The sequence below is a fragment of the Gallus gallus genome, chromosome 1, assembly GCF_016699485.2.
Source record: "Gallus gallus isolate bGalGal1 chromosome 1, bGalGal1.mat.broiler.GRCg7b, whole genome shotgun sequence".
Classification (NCBI taxonomy): domain Eukaryota; kingdom Metazoa; phylum Chordata; class Aves; order Galliformes; family Phasianidae; genus Gallus; species Gallus gallus.
The window spans coordinates 111,930,271-111,958,226 of record NC_052532.1 but is presented as its reverse complement, the minus strand read 5'-3'; the positions used below and the strand labels follow the sequence as shown (position 1 = coordinate 111,958,226).

The 27,956-nt window shown below is 36.8% G+C and overlaps 1 protein-coding gene across 11 annotated transcripts in view; it reads right to left on the bottom strand.

The window, feature by feature from the left end:
* The window catches only part of CASK (calcium/calmodulin dependent serine protein kinase), a 195,396-nt gene that overhangs the window by 123,902 nt on the left and 43,538 nt on the right, over window positions 1-27,956 (bottom strand). For all 11 annotated transcript variants that reach the window (XM_015301649.4, XM_015301645.4, XM_025145956.3 and 8 more), the window contains exon 2: window positions 15,419-15,531. In XM_015301649.4, coding sequence (XP_015157135.1) covers window positions 15,419-15,531 — 113 coding nt within the window. The remainder of the gene's footprint in view (window positions 1-15,418; window positions 15,532-27,956) is intronic.

Here is a 27,956-nt window from a genome sequence, read left to right as displayed (position 1 = left end):
TTTTTTTTTTTTTTTTTTTTTTCTTCAGGAGTGTGCATGTGCATGGGTGTGTTTTAAGTGTTCTCTTCAGTCTTTGGCTATGGCAATACAGGTGTAGAATGAAAGAATCACAGAATGGCTTGAGTTGGAAGGGACCTCAAGGATCATCAAGATCCAACCCCCAATAATATCTGAGGATGTGCTAAAAGCATCATTATCAAAATTAAATTCAAACTGGCAGAAAATTTCTACAGCAAACTTGGACAACTCTTCAACATTTTGACCAAAATCTTCCTAGGCAATTCAGGTTAGCTAAAGGTTAGAATATGCGGTCCTTTCAATGAGTTTTCAGTAGGGAGAGCAACATTTACGTTAAATAAGTGCCCTCAAAGACAGCATTATCAAAAAAAGAATGTTAGTTAATCATTCATAATTAAGTTACTTGCTTACAATCCTAATGTTTCCAGCTTTCCTTTTGTTTGAAATGTGTTTTCGTCTGTAGGTTAGTTTTAACTTGAACACAGTAACAGGGAAATATACCCTGATAACAACAAAGAATCTCAGTTTTACAGGAAGTCTGGAATACACAAAGGAAATCTATCCTTACCAGACTGAGCTACTTCAGACAAACCGTTCCTAACTTCCATTCTAGGAAGAGTTAAAGAAGCTATGAGACTGCTGCTACTGAACACTATCATCCAGAAACAGAGAGTCCAGAGTAACCCAGAAAACACAATCAGTTGTCCTGGATGTCTGTCATACAGACAAAAGTTAGTTGTTTGTTTGGATTAAAGCTTCTTTGGTCTAGAACTCCTGGGCGTTGCACAAGCAACACTAAACCAGTTGCTCACTGCTGTTAGAAATGGACTGGTGTATTTTGTCCATAGCATTAGAGTCCAGACAACCGAGGAAAAGCTGAATTGAAAATATCAATCTGCTCTGATGGAATCAATCCTACAATGCCAGGTAGCTCAGATAATGACAGCATTTTAGTTGTGGTAGCACAACATGCAGGACAGGTTACTTTGAAGTTTTTCTCAGGTAATTTAATGCAAATTGCACTATACGTTGCTGTACCAGGTTGAGTACCAAAAGCTCTTTCCACAGCATATCAAACTCTAGGATGAACATAATCTACAATGCACTGAGGAGAAACATGCTAAGTAATAGATAAGAATCTGATAATTTTTAAGGATGATATAAACTCTCACTAACTAGGAGGTCCTGTAGAGTGGCATATTAGCCCTGAAGAAAAAATGCCTTAACAAAACCTTTGCCCGGGTTCAGTAACAGACGAATGTCAGAAACCAGAAAATTTCCTCAAAGCAGCAGTAGTCCAAATCATAAATACGTAGAGGGTGTGTGTCAGGAGGATGGGGCCAGGCTCTTCTCAGTGACATCCAATGATAGGACAAGGGGCAATGGGTGCAAGCTGCAACACTGGGGGTTCCACATAAATAGGAGAAAAAACCTTCATGGTGAGGGTGACAGAACACTGGAATGGGCTGCCCAGAGAGGTTGTGGGGTCTCCTTCTCTGGAGACATTCAAAACCTGCCTGGACGCGTTCCTGTGTGACCCAATCAAGGCGTTCCTTCTAAGGCGGGGGGATTGGACTAGGTGATCTTTCAAGTTCTCTTCCAATCCCTGACATTCTGTGATTCTGTGAAATCAGAAAAAGCTAGTTTTGTTTTGCTCCACTTCTGCATGTGCTTCCTTTTGCAATTATTACCAAAAGTTATGGATGTTTTTTTTTTCTTTTGTTAACTGATAATAAAGCAAGTTTTTTAGAAGAAGAGTGCACATCAGTTCAGTAATCAAAAAAACATTACAGAATGTATTATTTACTAGCTTTTTCAGGATTTCATGCCAAGAAAATAACAAAATGTCATCTAGACTTGTTACTTTCACATGCTCATAAACACTTCTATGTACTTCCTATTAAGTATAGTACTTTTTCCCCTCCCCCCTCCCCACTTCCCCTTTGCCAAGTGTGTAGTTGCCATAGTCTTTTCAAGCCTCTGAAATCTGTGCTCTTCAAACATACCCCTCCTTTTTATTTCACAATAATTAAATACTAGTAACTAAACTGGTGCCACCGAGCTCAGATTTTGTCATAAGTCACACCTCTAGGAATAAGGTTTTAACTTGTCTTGGGTTGTACAACTGACAGATGCAACATAACCACATGAAGAATCTATCCAATGACAATTTTGTACAGTAATTTGAATGCTATTTCAATTAAAGGCCATCTGAAAAGTATTTTCTTTGAAAACACTCACATGAGTCTAATGATATTCAAGGGACAATTCTTCATCAATCCACATTTAGGTTTATTACCTAAATCTCACCAAAGAATTAAGAAATCTGTACTTCATTTCCACTCCCTGTTTTCTGGTGATGAGTGAAGATAAAAAAAAAATATCTGGAATTCTTACTTAACCAAAAGGAGTTAAAAACAAAACAAAACAAAACAACAAACAGTTCAGTCAGCTAATTCCACCAGTGCAACTTGGAATTCTGTCAGAAAGCACTCAGTTTGCTCTCATGTGCAAGAGCAACTGAAAGATTGTATAAAGATTAAGTGGTCAAAGGATACACCCACTGCTATCTTTCAGAAGACAACCCAAGTAGAGCAACTGATTGTAATCTGTATACTCTGCAAAACAGAGGTCTTTAAGAGGATTTAAAGAAACAGCTATTAGGGTTAAAATAAAGAACCAAAACAGAAAGAACAAAATTTCATTTCCCCACAAGCTGGAGAAAAAAAAAAAAAGTTTAAATATCTGTCTCCATTAAATATCACTAGGATAAAGATTTTCATTGACATGACAAGGTACTTAGAAATGTAAAACATAACGCTCGCACAGGCCGCCTGAATTAAGAGACCAGTGACCCACTCTATAGACTACTTTTCCTGCCTACACAACAAAATAAAAACTCTGTTTAAACATGTCAACACATGACTCACAGGCTGAGTATACTACCATCCAGATCCTGAAAATAATGTGAAGCACAGTTGCACAAGATGCACTCCTTATCCTTCCCCAAAGGAGAAGCAAATACTAGTCCATAGTCTGACCTTCCCTCCTTCACTAACCTCTCCTGGTGAAGAAACAAGTTGTTCTTGTCCCATGCTGTACAACCACTTGAATTTCCCAGAACACTGCAGTAGGCAGAGGAACATGAGACACCGAGGTAGGGATAGGAGTTCTCACTACTACACAGAGGGGACGATTATCCGTGATGAGAAATAAAAGTCGAATTTGAAAATCTGTGTTGTTACTCAAGTTTCATATGCATGTGAAACAATATTAGAAGCCAGTTCAAGTCTAGCAGAATTTATTAGCTTATATGCAAAACAGCTATGCTGCTTCAGGGCATGATGATACAGTATAGTATCTTCCAGTCAATACCTGAATTAATAAACAGTGATGGACTTGAGCTAGCTCCATGCAAAGTCACTTAGAAGTCACAGTGACCCTGATTCTAGAGGATTTATTAGCTCAGCTAAACACAAGCTGTGGATATGCTAATAAACAGTCCCAGAAACAGAGTGGCAAGAAACTGATGCTGATACTTTGCAGAAGGGTCAGTTCTGGAATGATACTAAGATAGAACTCACAAACCTCGACAGATACAAGGTCACTGTGCATGTGTCACATATCCACATCCCTTCTAGCACATCCAACTGTACCTATTACACGACTTCTTTTTACTTACTAGCTACAGTACCCAGCCTGTGTTTACCAAAGAAAAGTAGAATTTGGCTGCTTAAATCATCTTGCTATAAAAATCTTCATCCTTTAACAACTAATTGGGGAAATAAAGTCTCAGAGTACAGAGAAATTCATACAGCTCACACGTATCCCATGTTTTGTCACACAGTACGATCAGCTTGGAAAGTCTATTTGTAATTACTAGGTAAAATGATTTTAAAATATAAGAACTGCATTATAACATTCTTAAGATAGAAAAACACTGAAACTCTCAACATTTTTTTTTAAATCTGAACCCAAAGCTTTCCACCTTGCAATGTTCTTGAGAGGTGATTCATTAAATTAAATCATCCTTCATCTTCAATTTTCCAAGTGCCACAGAAAATAATGAAACTGGAATCCATTTAAATCTTTTCTTACCACAAGGAATACTTGTCAAGTGATGCTTTTACTTTCGTAAGTACAGTCAGACAAAAGTACAATGTGCTCCTAGCAATGAATATTATAATCAAAGAATGGTAGCAACAGTCAACAAATCCCTGTCATAAGAACTAATTTTCTAGAGGTTCTTCAAAAATATGTGCCTAAAGTTGAAGAAGTAATATGCCAAATGAAACTTTGAAGACAGTTACTATGGCCCATGGATTTCAATGAGAGCACTGACTAAGCTTTAACTTACTCTGTATAGGTAAGAATGTAAGAACTGTAGAAACATAACAATATTTTCTCCCATAGACTACGTTCTTTGTTTCGCTTTTAACTGCAAATTCATCTTCCAATTCTCATAATACAGATACTACGTGACAAAAATGCCATAAAACTAGTTGCCTCATAATATGAATAAAACTTGTACCATCTCTAGACTGGAAATGGATTTTAATATTCAAATCATTACATGTACATATTGTTATAAGAAAGTTCAAAAATCTGCTTCTGCTTTTTGTATACACACATCCCTCATTACTTTAAGACATCTGCAGTACAGTCATCGCTCGAAGTTACAAGACCTTCAGCAAAAAACTTATCTTTGAATTGGACTTAGAGCAATAAGTAATTAAAATCTGCTGAACAATGGTCATGGACATTCATATAAATGATCGGTGTAGTATCTGATAAAAGGGAAAAAAAAAAATAGTTTTCTATAATCTTTGAAGATCTAACAAGCCAGGGAGTTGCAACAAGAGCCAGCAGGGACCTGTGCAGTCATCAGGCTTAAGAAAAAAAGACCTAGAATGGAGTTTGATTGTTTTTACAAGCTTTCTTGAAGTTAGATTACATGAACTATGCCATCCTTTTTGGAAACTGTTCAGATGGCTGGAATAGATTACATTGCTTTAACAGCTCAAACAAGCCACCTAGCCTCATATCATTCTTCTGATACAGACTTTGTGCAACAACCTACAGAGCAAATGAAAGCAACAATTTGTATTTAATAACGGAGGAAGAACATAAGTTATTCTACACAAACAAAGCTAGTCCTTTTTTTTTTTGTTTTGTTTTGTTTTGTTTTCCATGGTGTTACAACGGCTGTGACATTATGGAACCACATCAAAACGCAATATGTAATTCTCAATGCCCACAAAGAAGTCCAAAACCAAACAGAAAGCAGGCACTAGATCATTCCAGATGTGAAGGGACAACAACCCAGCTTAAACTCTCTGATGGTCCGTGCTACCAGTGTGACTGCTCTGCAAGCTGCAAAACAAAAACCCTCAAAGCATTACTAAGACAGCATTTTTTTTTCTAATAGCATTTTAATTTAATTTGACTGGTATATTCATTCACAATTGCCACAACATACTAGTGACTGTAAACAACGAATATGCCTTCCTAGAAGCTGTCACTGTATCCAAACCAGCTCTAAAGCTCTTTTCTATAACATTTCTAAACACTAGAACAGAATATACCTGATTTTATAAACAATATCTCCCCTTCAGTTTTTGTATTGCTAAAGATACTAATTTTAACACTAGTTGGCACTGCTTGGAATACCTAAAATGTATAAGTTTTCAATATGCATGGTATGGTATTTCTATATTAAAAAGTCATAGAGTAGTAAGTACTTTTTTCCTAACACTGTTGCATATCTTGGCACATGTATGTGCGTACATTCAGTCTACAGACCAGCATTTGCAACCCTGATTACCATGCCCTGAAGCAGTGAGTAGCTCTGACTGTTTTAACAGCCATAAATTCATCAAAAGTTGTTATGAATTATGCTCCACAGAATGAAATTATGTGTAATGTGGAATAATATTCCATTATTTAAAATGGAATCAAGGCAGAAATTTCTACTAGGTTGTAAAAGGCAAAGGAATGAGAGGAATACAGCAGTACTCAGGGCTGAACTCCAGCTGTACTTCCCCTGTAATTAATTTACTCGAGCATTACCTGGCAACAAGTAACATGCCCACATCCTAAAATAGGACAGTGAAAAGCAAGATTGGCAAAGACTGAAAAGAGAAAGAGAGTGAAATCATACAAATCCCTGAGTGTAGTGGGGCATGTGTTGGGGTGCACTAGGCCTAACTATCCAGGTGCTGGTGGCAGGGTCCCGCAGCAATGGCCTCTGTGGGCAGAGACCAGGGCCTGCCCTGTGCTGGCCATAGCCAGCTATAGATGGCTCCACAACAGATCAAAGTTAAGCCCATTGCATATAGCATCTCTGAACCTAAGGACTTCACCTCTCCTCTCTGGAAACGTATTCATGAGAAAGCAGTAAAGACCCCAAAATCCTAACCAAACCAAACCAACCAACCAAACAAAAAGGAACAAGACTAGAGCAAGAGGAGCAAGGAGACGATTAAAAAGAAACAGAAGGAAAGAACAAGGGCTGGAGCTGATTGTATGTGTTGGTACTGATGACCCAAAAGCAGTAAACCTCAACCGAATGAATGACCTTAGGAAACCAGGTCATGTCCTTGAGAACAGCTAATCACATGGATAACTTCACATCCATGAACAAAACATGGCCAAACTGAGAAATTCCTTGTTAATGCTACCTTCTGCATGCAGTTTCTCCAGCTATTTTCCTTGCTTGTTATTTAAGGCAAAAATAAAAACCAGACAGTGCTTTTGAGCTGTTCGGGAAAGAACTGTGGAGCAACCACTGCTAGTTACAAGTGCTTCTATAGTTCCTACTCCAAGCCCAGTTTGCATTCCTCTGTTAAACAAAGAGACACTGATAATCATTAGAAGTGAACTTCTCATTTGTTCTACAAGTATCCTAGACTGGTTTATTATCTCAGACTCTAGATATATAACATACAGAAATATTTTTCTCTGAAGTCAGTATCAAAATTCCCAGCAGAATATTCAAACAAAACTTGCATATGCTTTTCCCTTAACAAGGTAATTCTTTAAACATAACAGTGTTTTAAACAAGGAAGCAAGCCAATTAAAAAGAAATTAAAGATGATGAGACTTAGGGTACAAGACCTCTTTTCACATTATTCCCCATCTTGTATGAAAACGGATCCGTTCAGAGGTCAGAAAAGTACCAAAGCCATTGCAAATGAAGTGGTAGGAATGTACAGTAAGGAATCTGGGTTGAAGTAACAGGACTTTCCCTCCTCCCTCAGCAGCAAGGAGCTGTGAAATCAGCTCAGCCAGCCTTTCTGAGGTGGTGAGGGAGGAGACGCAAAGCAGTGAGACTCACCCACACACAGCACGGACGGTAAGTGGCACCTAATAATCCTAGATGTTAGCATGCTGTATTTCCAGGGCATGACAGTTTCTTCCCTGGTTTTCCTTTCCAACAGATAAGCTTCTGAGAGAAAGAAATAGTAGGTGCTCTATCGACACGTAGCACTATAAGAATAGACATTCTTGCAAAACTACAGCAGCAGAGATGAAAAGCTTCTCTCCAAATACGTCAACCCCACTTGTCCAACCCTGTGCTGGAAACAGAAGCTCCAGTTTGTTGCAGCTTTTCAGAAAGAACTAGAAGGACAAAGGAGAATACAGTGATGGCAACCTGCAGAGATCTGAAAACACGGATGTGAAATACATACATATTTTAATAAAATTCCATGTGGCGGTAACACTGGACTCAAATGCTTGCTTGATTTGGCAAAAGAAAATGTATTCACGGCAATTTAAGCAACACGGCACCTCATAAGCTATTTTCACTACTTATGACATTACAAACTAAAGCAATATTTTCACCAGCTTCTGCAACTGTTGATCGTCACCATACCACAAGCAATATTAAAGATGATCGATATTAAGAAATCTACAAAAATTGGTTCTCTCACAGCAGATCAAACAATGTAATTTTTAACTTTATTTCGTCAGTGTTCCTGGCAAACACAGGGAATCAAGAGGCTTAGATTTTATATTGCTGAATTTGCCAGTAGCTTTCTGTGGAATTTGGAATATATCTTAAATTCCTCAGTTTTGAAAAGCGTTACAAATAAATCCTTAATTATACAATTTAACATATTTTAAAGTGTTGTGAATGAACAAAACATCACTTTCTTGCACCAATCTCATTTGCAATCAGGATTTTTCTTCTAAAACAACTTCAAAAAAGAAAAACTTTGACTACTGAATATTTTAGGCAAACAATATACATAGTAATCTTCTCCTCAAACAAGAAGGATGCCTTGAATCTTATTTGTGTATGAAGTGATTTTAAAATTCCATCTCCAAGAAAAATCTCTGCCACCGATTTTTAAGTAAACCAACTATACATCACAGTACTTTTATTTACACTACCAATTTACTTACTGTCACTGTGTGTATTTCTTGGTTGGATTCATATTAGGAAATCAAGTACACAGTATACAATCTATATAAGGAAGCTATCCGGGTGTCCCTGATCAGTGCCTTCATTAAAATAAATGGCTTGCAGCTGGAAAAAGACACACCAGTAAGTCCTGTTTCAGAGTGCTAAAACTGTAATAATACACTGATCTGTAAAAACAGAAATCTCCTACAATCTTTGGCATGAAAAAAACTGCTATGCCATAACCCTATGAAAATGCAAGTGTCTTGCAATGCTTAGTTAAGATAAAATTGAATATTCTTATCCGTTACCCTGTAGGTACTTAAGTGAACAAAGTGTTTTAAAACCATATACTTTCTATTCCAGAACTGCAAAGGGAGAATTAACAGTTGTCCAGTTAAGTTTCCAGTGTCACTTACTATACATGTAACAGTATTTAAATCTAGAATTATGTGGAAATTCAATGCAGTATAAAACATAAAACTGAATAATGTGCATTAATTGAATTTTATTTTTAATCTTAAATTTAACTGTATACATAATCGATTACTGTTTGTATCTCACTTTCTATTATAATTATTAATATACCGGAAGACAGCTGACATGATAATATTTTACTCTAACACAATACGATTAGAATGGCAGATGAAATGTGGAAAGTCTTTAAGAAACAGAATTAAGTTCATCATTCTCTTCAGAATCTTCAAGCCTTTGATTTATTTAAAATTGAGAAGCTAAAAATCATCGATATTCTCCTCTGCTAGCAAATATCATTTCATAAACTGTCTTACAAGGTAGATTCTAAGCGACAAATATTTCTATCCGCCTTTGTATCAGGATAACTTGATTGTTCCTCTTAAACATTGCTTTCCTTCTATTGAAAAGATTTTCTATACTAAAAAGAATATAAGACATTTTTTTCCCGCAGAGTAATGAAGCACCACTTATCCTGGAAAATACAGCTATCGATTGGCAATTTTACAAGCGGACTAGAGCCACCGAATGACACAAGATGGATACCTGTACATTTGTGCAATTCAACACGTGCTAATTTTATCTACATTATTTTTCACAATTGGTATACTGAACATTTCCCAAGCTTCAGAAATTTTGAGCTTTCTTCTCAGACTTTCTGTTCTTCCACACAATGACATACTATGGAGATTTCAACTTCTACATACTTTATGTATTAATTATAAATATTTTATGATACAGATGTTAGACTGTTACTTTCCACAAAAATCAGCGTTCACTTTTTGTAACTGCAGCATGGATCAAAACAGTCTGTCACTGGCCTTTACTGTTACCATTTTTTTCCTTTAATTTTTCAGATGGAAGACCAAATAGGTGGTAGAAAGATTCTGCTATGTTCTAGTTTTAGCAAACTTCTCTTATTTTAAGTCCCAAATGCATGTTCAGCAAATTGACGTACAAAATTAAGAGCTTTTATTTACAAATATTGATATAACTTTCAGCAATTTATATCAACCATTAGGCTGTCTACTTGTCACTATAATGTCAAGATTGAAAAATATTTCTATGTGAATAAAGGTATGCAGTTTTGTTTATCATCTGCATTTTTACTAATCGTAAAAGCAAATGATTTTAGTTTTGAAGTAAGAAAGACAATCCAATCTAGATTTTTAAGCTGCACATGTATGGATATTACCATGAATAGAAGTACACATCTTATCTTACATATCAAAAAGACACCTCCATTTTATAAACTATACTTAAAAGGTCCATCAGTGTTTGCTAGTGCTTCTTTACTTCTACAAATTTCCACCACCTATAGGTCAAAACACTGTTCATACATAATCTAGGAAAAGTACCAGTACATGCAGAATAGCCCCAAGTAGAATGTTTGTAGATCATTTGTTGGAAAATTAACCAAGATGATGAGGTCCCCATCCAAACTTTTGCAAGAACTATGAAAAGTACAAAAGAATAGGAAATTGTGGATCACAAGTCCTGACATCTCTCTTCTGGAAAAAGGAAGATTTTAGACAAGATTTTCACAGGACGTAAACTATCTCAGGCAAAGATCACAAAACTTAGAGACTGAACTTTTGCCAGACCTTCCTACTGTGGCAGGACACAGGTTTATCATTCCAATGTGTAATGTATTTCTAGAATAGTGATGGTGAACAGGGATAATTATTTACCATATCGCAGTGACATGCTTTTAGATTCAAATAAAATAACAATAACTAACTTAAGAGTCAAAGAAGGGTCATTGTGGATCAATGAATTAACAGAAACTGCATCTCAGCTGCAATTAATCTTATATTCTGTTGATTGTGTAAACCAGAACAGAACACATGCTTGCATGCAAACAGAAAATATTTGAAAATACAGCTGATACTTATTAGCTTCTCTATGCTTGAAACCAGCTTGTATTATGGCAAGCACAGTTAGAAGCCTATTTCTGGACAACTATTGGCAAGCATCACGATTAGTTAGATGAATACAGGCTGTGTACAAAGACAGAAGTGTTTTGGAAAGCATTTTCATTTTTCAGAACAGAAACTGGATGTACCTCATGCATTCTGTACAGAGATTAAAGACGACACTGTTTAAGAATGAAGACTTGAGAGAATATTTTTTTAAGTATATTTCCAGAATTCTTTACATTAATTCAATTCTGAATTTGTTTTGCAAAGAGGGTTAATAAATGCACCTTTATCATTTGTCTTATCATACCTGAAAAAGCTCCAGGCATTACTTACTACTATATGAATGCCAAAGTACTAATATCTTCCTTCCTTCCACTCCAGCCTAGATTTTTCTTGCATTTTAAGCAAGAAGACAAGCATAACTAAACTATAATTAAACTATGGTCTCAGACAAGAAGAATACTGTTAGTTTATGTGATAAAACTTTGTTTACACACCCACAGAAAGCGCAGACACAATAGTGTGTGGGGTGAAGGAAGCCCAAATAATGCCCTGCTCAGTTTCTCCTAGGCTCATCACAGGAGAAGGAGCACAGAGGCACAAGAGCAGGCAGAAACCTCTATTAAGGTTACAGAGGACAGGATAACCAGAGTTCCTCACAGAGCTGTCCCAGGAGAGTTTCAGCCTTGTTGGCCCAACATGAAACCCATTATGGGAATTCACTCAGAGCAGCCCTCTAGATCATCATTTAGAATAAGGAGACTGCTGCCAAAGGGTGTTAAGACACGTTATGAGATGCAGGGGAAGAGCACTCTGATATTATATGACATATTTTGATTTATTTGGGGGAAGATCAAAGGTAGTCAAATTGAGATTTAGGGAGAAAGAAGTGTCATAAAAGAGGAACATAAGAATAAAAGAGCCCATTCACATGTACGAAGGCCTTGTGCATGATCACTGCAGTCTGCCCTGTCTCGTCATTAGTCTACATCTTCAACTGTTTTCCTCTATGTACACCTATGTGCATGTGGAGCTGTGGTGCCAGCATCTGGAGCAAACACAATTGTGCGAGTGAGCATGAGATCACCAGCAGAGACCAAGTAAGACAAGCTGATGTGTAAGTGAAGGGGTCTGAGAGCAACAGGGTTGGTGGGTCTCCAAGAGACAGCTCTGGGTGTGAAAGCACAAGCACCGATGTCTGAGCCCAGCTGCTAGGAGGGAACAACCCTATACATGTATGTAATATATATCTCCATTCTGCTCAACCATGGACAGGAACATGAGACCAGTGTTTGTGGGAGAGCTTTTTCTCTTGTTGAATATGTGGTGCATATGCATGCCTGCTAGGAACACAATTTCAGTGTGGGATGGACCTAGAGATGTGGAGCTGCAGCAGTCTCTCTCAGGCTGTTAGACCCAGCATGATATATTTTCTTTTAACAGATATGCTATGAGACATAAGTTTATGGTTTATTTTGCAGGGGAGATTACTTCAGTGTGTTTCATTACTTACCAATGAAGAGTTTCCTAGATTTAAAAACCACACTTTGCTGTACATTTACAATTTATGGTCAAACTACTCGCCAAGCAGTCTATATAAACCAAAGCATTGAAAAAATAATTTAACACCTGAAGGAAATAAGAAAAAAGTTAAACAGCCAATTATTTGTCTAATGTAATGTCCTCTTTACAGCAAGGTGATTTACACTGGTGATTTATGCTCATGGCCACATGGAATCCCAGATCCTTTTCTGCCATGATGCTTTCCAGCTGATGCCCGGTCTTGTTTCACCCCACCTGCAGGACTTTGCACATCCCCTTGCTGAATTTCATGAGGTTCCTGTCTTCCCCTTTCTCCAGTCTGTCTAGCTCCCTGTGGATGGCAGCACGACCCTCTGGTATATCAGTCATTCCTCCCACTTTTGTGCCATCTGCAGACTTGCTGAGAGCACACCCTGTCTCATCATTCATGCCATTAATAAGGACATGAAACAAGACTGGACCTTATTTTAACCCTGGGAGTACACTGCTAGTTATTTCTCCAACTTACTTTAGAACACCTAATTAAAAGCAAGATATGCAAGTCATGCAGAGAGAAATAAAAAGAAAATTCATGGGATACAAGGAGAAGTAGAATAAATGGACAGTCAAAAGGTAACCAGTGTGAGCTATAACAAATTCAGATATAAGAAGAATGCTTTTTTACACGTTTCTAGGTTTTGTGTATATCAACTACGAGTTGCATTTGAAAAGAAATTTACACTGTTTTTTATGATATCTCAATGAATGAAGTAGCTTACTAAGCACCAGGTCCTCTTCCATACGAATCCTCTAAATAGAACAGTATAAGACATTCTCATTTATTTCTAAAAATATTCAAGCTTCACATTTTATTAAGAGTGTTTTCATTTTTTGGTCCTCTGCAATATGAAAGCACGGTGAACTGTAGTAAAATACTTCATCACGTAAAATAGCCAACATTAACCCAGTAGATCACGCAGCCACTTGAACAGTGACAAAATGTCAACTGACTTCATTAATATGGTTAAATTACATCACTACAGAGGTTGAGTTGAGTACACAGTACTCAAGATCATGAATACTAATACTTAAATTCAACAGAATTTAGTCTAAATTAGATTTGTTAGCTGTAAGGAGTTGTTGCACGGAATTACTTTTTTTTTTCCTATTAATAATCCATTGCAAAGATGTACACAGACTTAAGATCTGTGTCTATATGCAACCTACATGTTAAAAGTCTTATTTAACCTCACAGAAATACTGTTACACTAGTTAAAATTTGCCTTGTAAGCTAGTGACTGCTCTATCCCATACCACAAATGCTCATGTTAGCACTGATTGATAAACATGGATTAGTATACAGTACCTGATTTTTCAAAGCTTGATTGCTTTTGTTATTGTGGTAAGGCAGGTTCCACTAATGCAAGAAATAAGTGTTTAGACCAACAAACAGTCTTTCTTTTAAAATATCTCCCATGTTCAACTTCCTCACAAGCTCAAAATCGCCATATTTGCTGCCTAATACAGACTGTTATTGAATGGAACCATTCATGTTGAAATAGCCCTTCCTTCAGACTTCTCTGTAACGAAAACAAAGGAGTTCTGAGTCTTTCCAAGGGGTTGTTTCCCTGGACTTGCAGGATCAAAATCAAATATAAGCAGAAGACTAGGAGTTTTAGAGCATAGCAGACTGACTGAAGCTGACTTTACAAGCCATCTTCTTCAGGGATTTTCCTTGGTTTATAATTGACAGTTGTCCCACTCTCGCACTCCTGTGCATCAGAGAAAGACTGTGCATGGCAAAGCTGTAAAGAGATAGCCCTCAAAGTGATCTTGCAGAAAACAACTCCAAGTTAGAGAATGTTCCCAATAATTAATCTTACCATTCAATGGCAGCATACACTTCAATGTAGTTTACAAATACTACTTCCCCCTAATAAGTTATTTAATGTTTATTTTATCTAAGTATCACCATGTTGGCTGCAAGTCATGGCTCTCCCTCAGCGTGTTGAAGGAATGCCATACCAGAAATAAGCCTAATGGATTCAGAAGCAAAAATAACATGATTTTGAAATACAAGCCTAAAACCTGGACTGAAGACAGGTCCACAAGAAAAGAAAAGGATGAGTCTGTGAAAAACAGATTGTTTTAATCTATTTTTCAGGAGGATACAATACTTGCTCCATGTTCATTTATACAGCTTATGTGTCTTAATATTATAAAACTAATGCATAACAATTCAAAATCTTAGGAACAACCCACCCACCCCTCAGAAAAACTCATCCAAAACCAAACTAATGAAAACCCACAAAAAAACCCCAAATGACACACCGCTAAACACAGAAACTGTTTGTTAGGCAACTAAATCAATGACTTGACAGCTTGAATTATAACTATATCAGCATAACATGCATGGAATGGAAAAAACAAATTTAAGTATAATCCCAAGACAGAAAATGCAAACATCAATAGCTTCCTGCATTTCTTCAGTGAAACTATAGTTATTGTTGGCTACTCCTTTCTTCATGATCAGTCCTTGAGCCTTTTTGTACTACTTCATCCTTTTGGTGCAATTCCCTAGTGGCACCAGAAGGCTGAATTTTACCGTCAAAGAACAAGGAAAGATATACTCCTGTAAAGGTGGAAATGTGTCCTAAGATTCAACAGTTGTTAAAATGTGGGTCAGATGAAGACCAGAATACAGACAGAACTTACTGGCTTTAGAAATCTGTACCAGAATACCCTCGAATGCACCAAATTATTTTAATAAAGATACGCTAATGTAAAATGTGGTAACTTTGGTGTCACTTTCCAAAACCTTAACTATGGCTATGTGTAAGCTCAGTATTACAGAATGTGTAGCTTATGTTCTGTTTGAGGAGGTCTAGGAAAAAAGATGCTAGCAGTAACATTATCTCAATTTAAATGAAATTCTCTGGTGAATTTGAAGCAGGACATGAGAATTACTTCATTACAAACTAGCCATTAAGCTTAAGATACCAAATGTTATAATTACTATAAAATTGGCAAACCAAAAAGCTGTCTGCTTACAATTTGCTCCATTTCTTGTTCTTACCTTCTGTGCTTAATCCAGGACTTGAAGTGAATTTTGCTACATCGACAATCTTTACAGCAAACTGTTGCCCTGTTTCCCTGTTGATGCATCGCCGCACAACACTGAATGGACCCCTGAAACAAACGCACAAAAAGAAAAAGCAATAAACAATCCGCTCTCTTCAATGCATTGAGCTATAATGTCATTGCTTTTGAACAAAATGTAAATTCCACCATATCATTTGAGTACAGTATTTAAACAGAATCTTGAACCTCTCATCCATGCTGCCCATTAACCATAAAATATAATTTTAACTACAAAAACTAGAGTAAAGTACACTAAATGAGTTTTAAGTTTACTATAGTGAAGGAAGCTCTAACACATTTTCTTATCCAACCAAGAAAGGCAGGACTCTTGGATACAGTGTGTAATGTACCGGCATTATTATTACATTTTAAAGGGACTTCATTTTGATGCACAGATCACATGGGGAAAGATGTAAATGATTATAATGTGAATTGCAGGCTTTCTAAACTATTTCTTACTTGAGTTTTATGCTTGCTTTATACTCTAATGGATGACATTTTGCAGTCTGTATTTCTCTTGTTGATTTCCAAAATGAAAATTCTACAGGGATGACTTCAGAATTTGACTCTCAGTATCTAGCTTTCAGTCCTAAGCTTCAGATTAAAAATCACAATTGTTTGAAACAACTGAAAGCAGATTCTTTAATAACGATGATAAAACAAACAATATGGCTAAGTCACGCTGTTTGGGTTGATTTCTTTGCTCTACACACACTACTTGTTTTAAAGCTTATTTGGCACTCCTAGATACGAACAACTTCCATTACAACACTTCAGAATTCCACAAAAGCTTATGATTTTCTCTCATCCTTAGAGCTTTAAGAATCCCTATAAAAATTACCCAAAGATTTATCAAAATTTGTTCAGATGTTATTATTGCACTCAATTAACAAACAGCTATTCAAAACTGACATGACATTTGCCAAAACACAGGTTAGTGCAATGGTACCCCTAAGAAGGGTTTGTACTTAAGTACAGACATTTATAAATGGCTTTTGGTAGTCCTTCATATACCAGATGATTCTAAGAATGCAGTTTTTTTACACTTTACAAGACCTGTACTCCCATAGCTAAAATACTTTTTGTGTACTCTTTAAAAAACATATTTACAAATATTTCCTGAAATAGGATGATTTCTGACACACAATACTCACACTAAACCAGAATGTAAACATTTACAATTAAGGATGATACTGCTTAACACAATTACATACATGTGAATTATGTTGATGCACTTAGACACGTACATCTACAAAAGAAATCTAGTTTTCTTGCTCCTTTTCTGGCTCCTAATGTACAATGAAATCCCCAAACCTGATGACCGTTTTCTTCTTCTCTGTACCCATAACCCAGAACTATTCTGTATTTAATAACCAATGGTTATTAAATCAAGAAGTAATTTATATAGATCAGTGTTACCTTCTCATCGTGAGTCTCTGTCTACTCTTTAACAATTTCAAAGTAAAGTTTCTTATAAATAGTAAAAACAAACAAACACAACAACACATTTAAATTATGATAAATTGAAAACATTTCAAAGTCTAAACTACAGCTTTGGAATAATATCATCAATACTTGTTTTCAGTCACAATTACAATAAATTGCTAGACATTAAATGTATTTAGATTTTCTTTTTCTCATCCTCATTAGTTTTACACATAAAAACTTTCTGAAGCTACTAAATGTAGCATTTATCATAATCTGATACAGTATGGCAGATTACTGGAGTGGAGAAAAGTCTCATGAGAGCACCATACCCTAACTTGAAGGTAGACCCCAACTTCTGTTCATTGATGTAACTACAGAAACACTATGAATATATTTTTTTCCTCCTATTGACTAGGCTATTTCTAGTTTTCCTGGTTTCCTCAAGCCTGAGCTGGAGAACTTGCCCATCCACTTGAAAATATATTCTATACATTAAGTCTTGGGCAAAAAAATAAACATTTTATACAATTCTGTAACAGAGAGGACAAAAGGCATCATTCCAGTCTTAACTTTTATGGCCATGTTTAAACTTAGCTACACTTCTTAAACAGTCTTCTCTACCTAGTATGAAAAATACCAGAGTCCATAAATACCATAAGTAAATCAAAGCTGCTACAAAGCATAGAAGACAAGAACTCAATGCTGCTCACAGCAATTTAGAGTCTCTCATAGAAATAAAAAGATTTTTAAGCATAGTCTGGAGATCCATGTATTTGCAAGCTTCAGATTTCCACCTTTTACAAAACTGGCTCTCTCATATTCAAGTCACAAACAGCCTCAAAATAGCACGGACATTATGACTATAAGTTAGATGAACACATCCCATGACAGAAGCAGAGCAATAAAGGCTTGAAGTTTCCCATTTTAAATAATTTGTCATCACTTAGGTATTTAATACATTGATAGGTACCCTTATGATTTAAGCAGACACCACGGCTTCCACATGACAACACAAAGGCAGTTAGCCTTATGACATCTTAGTATGAAAAAATTTACTGGTGGATGAAGTTGCGAAGCTGCTATCCATCATATTTGAAAAGTCATGGCAGTCTGGTGAAGCTCCCACTGACTGGGAAAGGGAAAACATAACCCCCATTTTCAAGAAAGGAACTACAGGCCAGTTAGTCTCACCTCTGTGCCTGGCAAGATCATGGAGCAGATCCTTGGGAAGGCCCTTAGCACATGGAAAACAAAGATGACATGATTGGTGGTAACCAATATGGCTTCATCAACAGCAAGTCATGCCTAACAAACTTGGTGGCCTTTTATGATGGAGTTACAGTGTCAGTGGATAAAGGAAGAGCAACTGACATCATCTACCCGGACTTGTGCAAAGCGTTTGACACTGCCCTGCATGACATCCTCGTTGCCAAATTGGAGCAAAATGGATTTGATAGATGGACCACTTGCTGGATAAAGAATTGGCTGGATGGTTGTACTCAGAGAGTTGTGGTCAAGAGCTCAATGTCCAAGTGGAGATGAGTGATGAGTGGCCTTCCTCAGGTATTGGTGTTTGGACTGGTGTTATTTAACATCTTTGCAGGTGATATGGACAGTGTGATTGAATGCACCCTCAGCAAGTTTGCAGATGGCATCAAGTTGAGTGGTGCAGTTGACATGCTAGAGGGAAGGAATGCTATCCAGAGGGACCTTGACAGGCGTGAGAGGTGGACCCATACCAACCTCATGAAGTTCAACAAGGCCAAGGGCAAGGTCCTGCACGTGGGTCAGGGCAATCCCAAGCATATATATATATAGGTTGGGCAGAGAATGGCTTGAGAGCTGCCCTGAGAAGAAGGATTGGGGATTGTCAATTGATGAAAGAATCAACATAAGCCAGAAACATGCTCTTGCAGCCCAGAAGGCCAACTGTATCTTGGGTTGTATCAAGAGAAGCATGACCAGCAGGTCAGGGGAGGTGATTCTGTCCCTCTACTCTGCTCTCATGAGACCCACCTGGAGTACTTGGAGCCTGAAACACAAGAAGGACATTGAACTGCTGGAGCGGGTGCAGAGGAAGGCCATGAAGACATTCAGAGGGCCCTACAAGGACAGGCTGAGAGAGCTGGGGCTCTTCAACCTGAAGAAGAGAAGGCTCCAGGGTAACCTTACAGTGGCCTCCCAGTACCTGAAGGGGGCCTATAGCAAAGCTGAGGAGGGACTTTTTAGAAGGGCATGTAGTGACAGGACAGGGAGAAATGGATTTAAACTGGAAGAGCTTTAGACTAATAAGGAAGAATAATAACCTAATAAGGAAGAAATTGTTTACTGTGAGGGTAGTGAGACAATGGAACAGGTTGTATAGAGAGGTTGTGGATGTCCCCACCCTAGAGGCGTTCAAGGCCAGGCTGGATGGGGCTTTGAGCAACCTGGTCTAGTGGGGAGCTGTCCCTGCCTCTAGCAGAGGGTTGGAACTGGATGATCTTAAAGGTCCCTTCCAACCCAAATCATTTTATGATTCTTCGATCTTCCTTGCAGTTGCAATGAAACAGTTATACAAACAGAGCTACACTATACAGTATCACTGTGGGGCAATTTGAGCAAGAAATCAAAAACCCATTCTTCCTAATACAGTAGCTTTCAACTTGGAAGCTAAGTAACTAATGTCTTTCAGGCTACACTTTCTCAGCATTGAAAATCATGCTCTTCAGTCAAGAAAAGGACTAAAATACTTGATATTTCAAATCATAAAAGTAGCTATTCATCAGTTGTGTCTGCTACAGGGAAAACATATCACATTCTGGTTAAAGGGTAATTTCTATAGCTCGGTTTATTACTGCAGTTCAAATTATACAGATTTCAAACACAGAAATGATCTAAAAAAAGGGGAAGGGAAAGCAGTTAACTCCAGATGTAGACCATCAATACTGTTATAGGTAGATCAGATAATATATCTGAATGTTTGTTTATTAAAAGGGAGGAACTGGGTTAAGTGGAACAACACAGCTTCATCCTCTAACAGTCATACAAACTCAAAGTATGATGTAAACTGTTTTATATTTCATTCCTCTCTCTGTTACCCTTACCGTGTGTACCTACTGAGGTACACAAATGAAAAAGAGCCAGATTTCCACTTTCGCCGACAACTTCCAAAACCTTTCACTGCTGGTAGCAGGCACAGAACTACACAAGTTCAAAGTCTGAGAATCATTAAAATATACAAGTAGTAAGGATAGATGGTTTTCTTGTACTGATATTTTGTCAACATTGGCAGCAATTCGTTCCAACACCTGCAATATTTTGACTCTCCACTTCAATGTATACCAAAAACCAAAATATATTTTCTTAAATTAAAGCTGGCATGCATACTGACTTCTGTTCTCTACTGCAGATGGAAATCAAAGCATCACAATACATTACTGAGGAGATGATTGAATACATGTAGGCCATAAGAAAGTAAATAGGAATGCTGAAAAGGTGCCCTATACGAGCTTTGTTTCCTAAATTTCACGTTAGCATGACATCCTTAAATGTTACAACCTTAAATACAGTGGAACTGTATATCTGGTGATATACAATTACTTTTTTTGTTTGTTTGTTTTTCTTTCTTTTTTTTTAATCAACAAGACACAAACATGAAGGAAAACAAATGCTGATTATTCTCTCCTTCAGGAGTAAGCCATTCAAATTAGACAAAAATCCTAAAAAATTTTGAGCAAAGTCTTTCTTTCCATCTCCTTCATTTTACATAATTTATTTGGTGTATGTCATTAGGCCTTCAGTGATAAAGATCATAAGTCACTGTTCTTCAAACTATTAATTTTATGAAGAAATCCTGTTGGTTTGTCTGTTCTGCTTCCTTTCCCCTTTTCTCCAAAAACATATTAGTGTGTGAGAATGAGAATTGGTTGGGATTAAAATATAGCATGTTGATTCCCAACAAATGTTAAGTAATTGCAACCAGTAACTACAGCCTGGTCCCTACCTATGACCTTGTTCCCATGCTACGAAGAAACTTCGAGAATCTCTATGCTTCAAACCCTCTATGCTTCAAAACATCTCTCCCAACTGAATCATGTTTTTTTCAGGGATTTATTATAAAGCAATGCATTTTGGCTCCCAAATTCAGTTTCACTAGCAATAAATAAATAAATAAACAAACAAACAAACAGAACATTTTCTCTGTAAAACCAATAGCAAACAAAACCTCTCTCAATGAATAGAGCATTCTTTTAAAAATGAGCTTCCATGTAAGAATCTAAAGCTTTTCCCTTCTTAAGAAAGCTTAACTACTAAGAACCTAAAACCTGCAATACAAGTCTTCAAGTTATATTTGACCTTCATTCAACATTCTAAATGAAAGATTGATTTTTCCTGAAATTATCCATGTCAGCTTGTTGCATTAAGAAAGTGTAAGCATACAGAGATAAAATCATGTAAGAAAAGACACATGCACCTCAATTTTTTCTTTTCTCTTTTTTTCTCGTTTAAAGGACTATGCACTTGCTTACCTACCTTGCTTACGCTGATTTGAACTAATGTGGTGAAAACTTTAAAAACAGCTGTACCCAAATTAACAAGTATGGGAAATAAAGCAAATTACAACCACAGTATCTCTTCCTCACTTCATTCATCCTTGTCCGTTTATATATTTTTCCTTTAATTTTCACTTTGAATGTAAGTATTTCCAAGAGTAATTAAATCTCTTCTCACTGGTGACAGGACGAGGGGAAATGGCCTTAAGTTGTGCCAGGGTAAGTTTAGGTTGGATATCAGGAAACACTTCTTTACAGAAAGGGTTGTGAAGCACCCTTTACAGAAAGGTTGTGAAGCAAGGGATTCCTGGGGAGCCTATTCCACATTAAGCACATTCCTGGATGTGTTTAAAAACCCTTTGGATGTGGTGCTCAGGGCCATGGTTTAGCTGAGGGTTGTTAGAGTCAGGGTAGTATGGTTGGGTTGTGGTTGGACTCGATAAGGTCTTTTCCAACCTGCGCATTTCTATGATTCTATGATCTGCAGTTAGCCACTGTACCATTGTATCAATTTGTTTACACATGGAACTACAGCCTGAAATGAGGATCGATGCTCTGTGTAAATGAGCACATTGGCTTAGAGGGCAACCACTTTTAGAAAGTCATCACCAGCCATGTTGCATAGACATTTTTTCTTTTATTCTAAAAGGAAAAATTTAAATATTTCACTATTTTGACAGTGGCCTGGAGAACAATCAGGTTGAAGATCTGGCACTTTGTTAGAAAATTAGATATCCTAGTACAAGTCATAAAACTGAGTTTCCAAATGGCAATATTTCTATCATGAGTTTGCATGACCAGCTGGTATCTTAAAAAACAAGCCTGTGTTCAACTCAGACTTGCAATAAAACATGCAAAAGAACAAAGCACAATACAGCAGTTCACTGAATCTTGGCTCAGTAGGAATACAGCTTCTAGAAGGTGCTCTCTAATATTAATTCAACAGAATTATAAAGAAAAAAGAATACACAGGAGTACCAAAGGTGTGGTTATAAAGTATGTAGAAATAAACAACAAAAACAACCCACAAGTCTCCATCATCCCCACAATCATTTTAATGAGACATAATCTTTTAAACTCCTTCAAAAGTATTGAATCTTGACGCTTACATAACATTTGAGTATGACGCAGAGTCTCTCTAATGATTCTGTAAATCACAAACTGGAGAAAGTCTGCTAAGAGAAGCAGTAGGGTTGGAAAGAGAGGTCTTTATAAATAGCAGAACTGAAGTCATTAAAAAATCTGGAAACTGTAAGCATTCTTGAAATAATAGTATTTAAGAATTTCAAGAATATTAACTAAATGATAAACCACGATTTAGAAGAAATTATTATTAAAGCTTAAAAACATTCCAACTCTGTCTCTCTCGAAGGCTTAAGCTCTAATTCATAAGGAATAATAACTTCAATGAAAACAAGCATCAGGAATACTTCAGTAACTTGAAGCACTGCTACACAACATAGAAATACCTCAGCTGGGGTAGAGGTTGTGGAGTGGGGAACACACTAAAGGAAGCAGGCTCAGTGTAGCACAATATAGGAGCTGACTAGATATGCAGAGCTAACTTATAACTCTTTCTTTCTATTGCAGACCTCATTGCAACTCATCAGCAAAAGCAGTTGTTGGTGAGGAACTCAGTCACGGTCCTCCTGATGACCTACTACCTAAATACCAGTGTTTGCTTCAGTGTAGGGCCATGAGAACCCATATTTCCAGCCCTCTTGAAGCATTAACTGACATGGAGAAAATAAAAAATCAAATTCAGAAACGCTACCACACAATTACATTCAGCACCAAAATGCTGGCACAGCCACCCCACAGAAGAAAGAAATAGGTAGACAGTAGCAGCCTACAGTATCTCCTCTCTCTTTATTAACCATTTATTTCCTTTTATAGGAAACTACAGAACCAGTACCTCCAGTGCTTGCGCAGGTGAAGCAATCTTCAGGAACACCTTAGGCCAATACTTAGAATTTATGTAAAATAGTGAAAAAAATATTTTCTTACAATTTTTAAGATGCCTTTGTGTAATTCAGAGGCTTATTTGCATGTTTTTGTAACTATAAAAGCAAACCACTGGCAGAAAGGGATCTGTTTTGTTATCATGTCTTTTTTCTACTGCCAACCTGCAAGGGAGATAACCTATCCTTAACAGACCCTGTAGGCTGCATCACCAGAAACAATGCTTGTGGCCTAAATTTTATTTTATTTTATTTTGCCTGTTATGGAAGAAAATAAAATGTATCAATCATTCTACATTTCGATATCTGAGGTACCTCTCTGTCTTTAAAATCTCTCAGGCATCCATATGAAGCAATAAAAATAATGCTGATATGTAACAATGCATATAATGTACGTATAGTTTGTATTCAACTTTTTTTATACTGACTGACTGACTGGGATGCTGAGGGGAATGAAGAGGAGGAACACAGAGGTAAGATGCTCATTAGAGCAACTACCAGTGCGAAGTGAAAGTCTCAGCACTAGACACAAATAACACTGTTTGTGTGCAAGCAATTCAGAAAATACTTCTATGCTCACAGAGAATACAGCAACCTTTATTTTCAGAATTCCACAGTTATCACTAAGTGTGGAATTATCCTTGTAAATTCTTCCTTATTTTACTTACAGAATCACAGAACAATTTAGGCTGGAGGGGACCTCTGAAGGAACACGCTCAGTAAGTTTTGTCTGAACACCTACTTGCTGCTATCAAAAGCCATACTACAATTTTCCTGTCTTGTTCTTCATTACTTTTTAAACAGCAGAACCTACCTCACTCCCTGAAAACAACAATTTACAAATAATTTCTCAACCCAGCATATATACAGGCAAATTCTATTTACAGTAATTATTATTGTATGTTGAAATCACTTTCATGGTCTTAAAAGAGTTGCTCTGAAAGCTGCAGCTGTAGTCACAGTAGTTAGAGCAAGTGCATTTTGTTAAGGCCTAGAAGTTTTTTGGAACATGATCAGACACCAGCTGCTGGGAAGCTTTCTGATGGGCAAGCCTGAACAGGAACAGCCACATGATATGTACGGAAGATGGAAGGGGTTTTAGGGCAAAACTACAGAGCATAATTTCAAGTCCATGTATGAATGGTACTGAAGTATGATGACCGTTTCAAACAGAAGCAATAGTAAAAACAGCTCTTGTAAGAGCTTGTGATCAGGTCTTTCTTTATATCCTATTTGTTAACTCATTAAATGTCATTAGCAAGAGAAAGGTCAAGACTTCAAGTAATTCCTAAATAGCCCTCTTAATGAGTTCATGTTCTTGGCTCTACAGATTCCACTTTTAGATTTCTCCCTTGATAATCTGTTTCCGAAGATTCACTAGTAATTTGTTTTTCCTGAAAGATTAAGATGCTGGACAGCACTTGCACTTTCCTAAATCAGTGGATTGTTTCAAAAGCTATGTTGGCAGCCTCAGTCTTCAATAAAGAGACTGATCAAGTGTCCTGCTGATGGCTTACACGAAAGAACAAAGTCAGAATTATTACTAGGACATGTATGTAGAAGCACAGACAAACAAAGTATGAGATATTCTCTTAACTGAGATATGAGTGTTTCAGAAAATAGTGCTTTTTTTTTTTAACTGTTGATGAGAAAGAAGAATGAAAATTGATTTCTTAAATTGAGATAAAATATCTTGTCGCTATGCTGGTAAAGAATTCAAGAAACATGATTCTCATCACTCTCCATGGTTCACTTTAACATAAGTGAATGTGATTTAGGACAGGTGGAGACTAGTACTTTATGCACAAAGTCTGTTTCTTCAATGGGGGTGAGGTGGGGGCGTGAGGTGGAGGGAATAAAGAGAACTTTGCTTGCTGTAGGTAACTTCCCAGTAGAAATACTGACTGCAACACAAAATTCTCCAAATTTTATTGTTATGCTCTAAGATTTCATAACCCTTCACAGGAAAACAAGAAACACCAGCAGACAGATCAAGAGCAGCCTGTTAAAAGTGTTACAAAAATCCAAATGTTATTCTTCTAATATAATCCTTTAATATCTGACCAATTCTTTTTTCCCCTTTCTTTTTTTCCTTGTGAAGAAAGATCTCATCTACAAGATCAGGAGGCAGTGAAAGAAATCTGGAAAAACACTTAGAAATCTAAATTAAATATGAAATAATTGAACAATAAGAAGAAACAACAACAACAACAAAAAAGAACAACAGTGTTGAAAGGAACACTTCATTTACAGTAACAAAAGAGCATATTAAAAATATTAAGATTTGATTCCTAATGAACAGATGAAGGTTATCATGTACTCCTAACCCATCTAGGTGTAAGTTGTCCTGAAAGAGCTCTACTGTGGTTACACGGAATCAGATCAAAGAAAAAAACCACTGGAATATTCCACACACACCACTTCTTATTTATTTTTTCCTTCCTGCGTTACTTTCCATCCACAATAGTTCCTCAATTTGCCTTTAAGTCATGGTTACACGAAGAGCTGGAGACAAAGTCAAAGATAGGAACAAATGGACATGGGGTGCTGAAGCCATGCTGCCATTAAAAGTGAATCTAGTATCAGAGGTAAGGATTTCTTCCCAAACTCTTCCAGCCACCTGTACCAATACTGCATATGTGCAATTTTGCAATGAATCAAAGGAATTCATCTAAGTCTTATACAAACTGAACCAACTATATACACACATACATATACTATGTACACATATAGTTGGCTCAATTATGCATTGTTTTCTTAAAAACATTTGTACTGCAAGAAAAACAGCATGGAAGATGATGAGAAAGAATCAGACTGTATTAACAACCACTGTTGCCAGAAATTCTTTCATAAAATTACACCCTCAGGTGAGCTTACGTGCATTAACTGCTCCTGTATCCAAAAGGAAAAAGCCTTACCTCCCTTGTGCACTGAGGTTCTACTTTAAATTTCCATGCTTAGACTTTTAAGGGCCACTATACATATAACAGTTACAACAAAACTGAGTTTACATACTACCTCCTCTTCTCTTTCACTCATCGAGTTTGCCACACCTAACACAATGCACTTTTTTATGATACATCCACTCATTTCAGAATCTCTTCCCTGCTGCATCTGTTCTAGTTTTAATTTTTATTAACAGAAGCAACCAGAACTGTAATATTCCAAATGAGGTCTTTGCAAAAGCTTGCAAGTGGCATATGATGCTTCCTTGTCTTCTGTAAATACTGTGCTTGGTATATCCTGCAATTGCTTTCCTCACACCTAAATCATATGGCCACTTAGTAAATATGAATTCTTCTCTTCAGATGTTTGCAAACAATCAGCACATGTGCACCTAACAGAGGAAGGTACAATTAACTTGTATGTGTCACTACAGAAGTAGTGAAGAAAATGGACAGCTTTGATGGAAATGATCTCCTTTATATACTGCTGTTATGTATATGTAATAACAAATGATTTTACAATGTATCACCTTTGTATGGCATTATACAGAAAGGTCCAGAAATTCTTCAACTGCCTCTCTCTTCCCTAATATCTGACTAAGAACAAAACTCCCATCCCATTTGTTAACCACTAAACAACAGTCAAGTCTCAAACTTGAAAAAAAAACCCAGTATGTGTAAATTTGAGGAAGACTCTCCACAAGCTTTTTTTTGTTTTTCTTTTGACAATAGCAGATAAGCGATCTTTGCTAGGATTTGACAAAGTTTGTAATTAAAAAGGGTTTTTTGGCTCTTTTTCTTGAAACTCACAAGTACGCTTTTAGCTGTAACGTTACAATGTTCCATTATCAGGGATATTCCATTGCAAGACAAAAAAACAACAACAACAACAACAACAACCCAAAAACAACTACACAAATCTTCATAGTAATGCCTGAAGATTTCAGAGGTGATGGCCAAACAAAACATGTTTTTAAACACACAGATAGTAGAAACTTACGGAATACCTGAATCCATTCAGAACTTATGAGAGTAGGTTCAATCAAAACTACTTATAAAAAATTATCTCTGTATAGTCAAGCCATCCCTTAAAAATGATGACCTCAAAACTATTTCTGTATGCATAGCAACTCACAAGAGCCTTTGGAAACAATAAATAGAAGATTTGAGGTCAATGAGAGAAATCAGGTTTCTAAAAGAGAAAGTTCTTTCATGTGACACTAATCAATGACAGGAAATTACGCTAAGAATTTCGATCCATGCAGAAATTCCTGTTCCCCCCTGACTTTAGTTTGGTCTCCGAATTGCCAAACACATTCATATGTTAGGACAAACGTGTACTAAAAAGTATCCTGAAAAGAAAGTCTGTCTTGCATGTCTCAGAAGCATGCAAACTAGCTTTAAATTTCCTAAATTATCATCAAGATCATAGATGAAGTGAAGGAAAATATAAATATTTGAGGTTTTCTTTTAAACATGTTGGAAGACTTCCAGTATTTCAGAAATCTGATTTATGACTCAAATCACCAATCTTTAGAGTGATTCATAAATTGTGGAAGGATTAATGGGATTTATTAAGAATATTCAACTGAATATTGGGAAAA